Consider the following 1,341-nt stretch of genomic DNA (forward strand, 5'->3'; position numbering starts at 1 on the left):
GAAAAAAACCCATATAGTTTCATACACGTAGTGCCGGCTACATGTTTTGTTATTTATTAAATCTCTGCACCAATTTTCTGCTTTAGATTATTTCATACACCTGTATACATACAATATAACCACATGTTTACATACTAAATATATACATGGACCATAAGCATAATCAAAGTTTTGTACATATTATATTGATAGTGACTTATATTTAGTAAGCCTTCGCAGCTAAATAGAAGACGAAAAAAGTTCTTTGAATGAATTTACAGTTCGTGTATCGTCAAGTACATGTATACTCACGTAAGATGAGTGTTTGAGTCCTTTATTTCTCACACTAATTCTCGTTGCCCGAACGCGAAACAATGTTCCCGTCGTCTAATAGGTACTCGTCCGTTAGAACCGTGTTCATCGAGATCCTGCGTATAGTCTCTTTTCCTTTAAGTTTCGCGAAAAGTTTACCATCTACAGACCAAGTATTTTCCACACAGTCTAGGTCGTATGCACGTTTAAGGATTCTCTGGTTTCCTGTGTTAGGTCCTCGAAAATAGATATCTTCTTTCCTTTCAGATTTCTTCGCGCCTTCAGAACTTCGAACTTTTTTATCCTTCTTGTGAACTTACATATGGTGGATTGTGGGCCAAGTCTGTGTGCAATGTCTATATCTGTGGATTCAATATCCACATTCAGATAATCTCTGAAGAATTTCGCACACTTGTCTATGCAGGCTTCTGCAGTCTCATTTCGGTCGTTCGGCAGGCCGACGATTCGCACGGAATTTTTTCTTCCTTGCTGTTCCAATGAGTTGTCTTTTAATGTGAGCTGCACAATTCTTTCAACCGATAGTTCCACACTATTTTCAAGCTGTTCGATTGTGTCTCGAAGTTTGTCGTTTTCTGTCTCTAGCTCAAATACTCGGCATTCAAGTCGTTGAACCATTTCTCTATTTTCCTCTCCTATTTCTTCTCTTAGTTTGTTCATTTGGAACACTAAATCGTCCTTAGTCATGAGAGTGGCCAAAGTCTGATAAATATGTTCCAATTTCTCATCAGCAGAAACCTGATAGACTGAGAGTCGATTGTCGCCGCTCCGTACCTGTTTTCGACTTGTTGTTTTGTCCAGCATTCGTTTTCTTGTGACTCGACATGTTCAGTTTGGAGACGCATAAGTTTTACACAGAGTTCAAATACACGTGCAGAATATGAATAAAGTATAAATGTACGTACACGTAATTACTGCCTGGTGGCGATGGTCTCTACAAGAGGTGTTCAGTGAAGCATGGAGAACTCAGGTAGATATCACAACAATCTTTTCCAAATATTGAAAAAGATATATACTTTTTCTTGAATCTGT

At 38.3% G+C, this 1,341-nt stretch overlaps 1 protein-coding gene across 1 annotated transcript; it reads right to left on the reverse strand.

Moving 5' to 3' along the window:
- Positions 1–480: 480 nt before the first annotated feature.
- On the reverse strand, positions 481–1,113 carry LOC138312424 (ribonuclease Y-like). The gene has a single exon (XM_069253303.1). The coding sequence runs from the start codon at positions 1,111–1,113 to the stop codon at positions 481–483; it is 633 nt and encodes a 210-aa protein (XP_069109404.1).
- Positions 1,114–1,341: the final 228 nt, after the last annotated feature.

The sequence above is a fragment of the Argopecten irradians genome, unplaced genomic scaffold (genome assembly GCF_041381155.1).
Source record: "Argopecten irradians isolate NY unplaced genomic scaffold, Ai_NY scaffold_0314, whole genome shotgun sequence".
Taxonomy (NCBI): Eukaryota; Metazoa; Mollusca; class Bivalvia; order Pectinida; family Pectinidae; genus Argopecten; species Argopecten irradians.

What these genes read in the sequence shown, in the direction of transcription:
- LOC138312424 (XM_069253303.1), bottom strand. Translation starts at nt 1,113, where the DNA reads ATGCTGGACAAAACAACAAGTCGAAAACAGGTACGGAGCGGCGACAAT.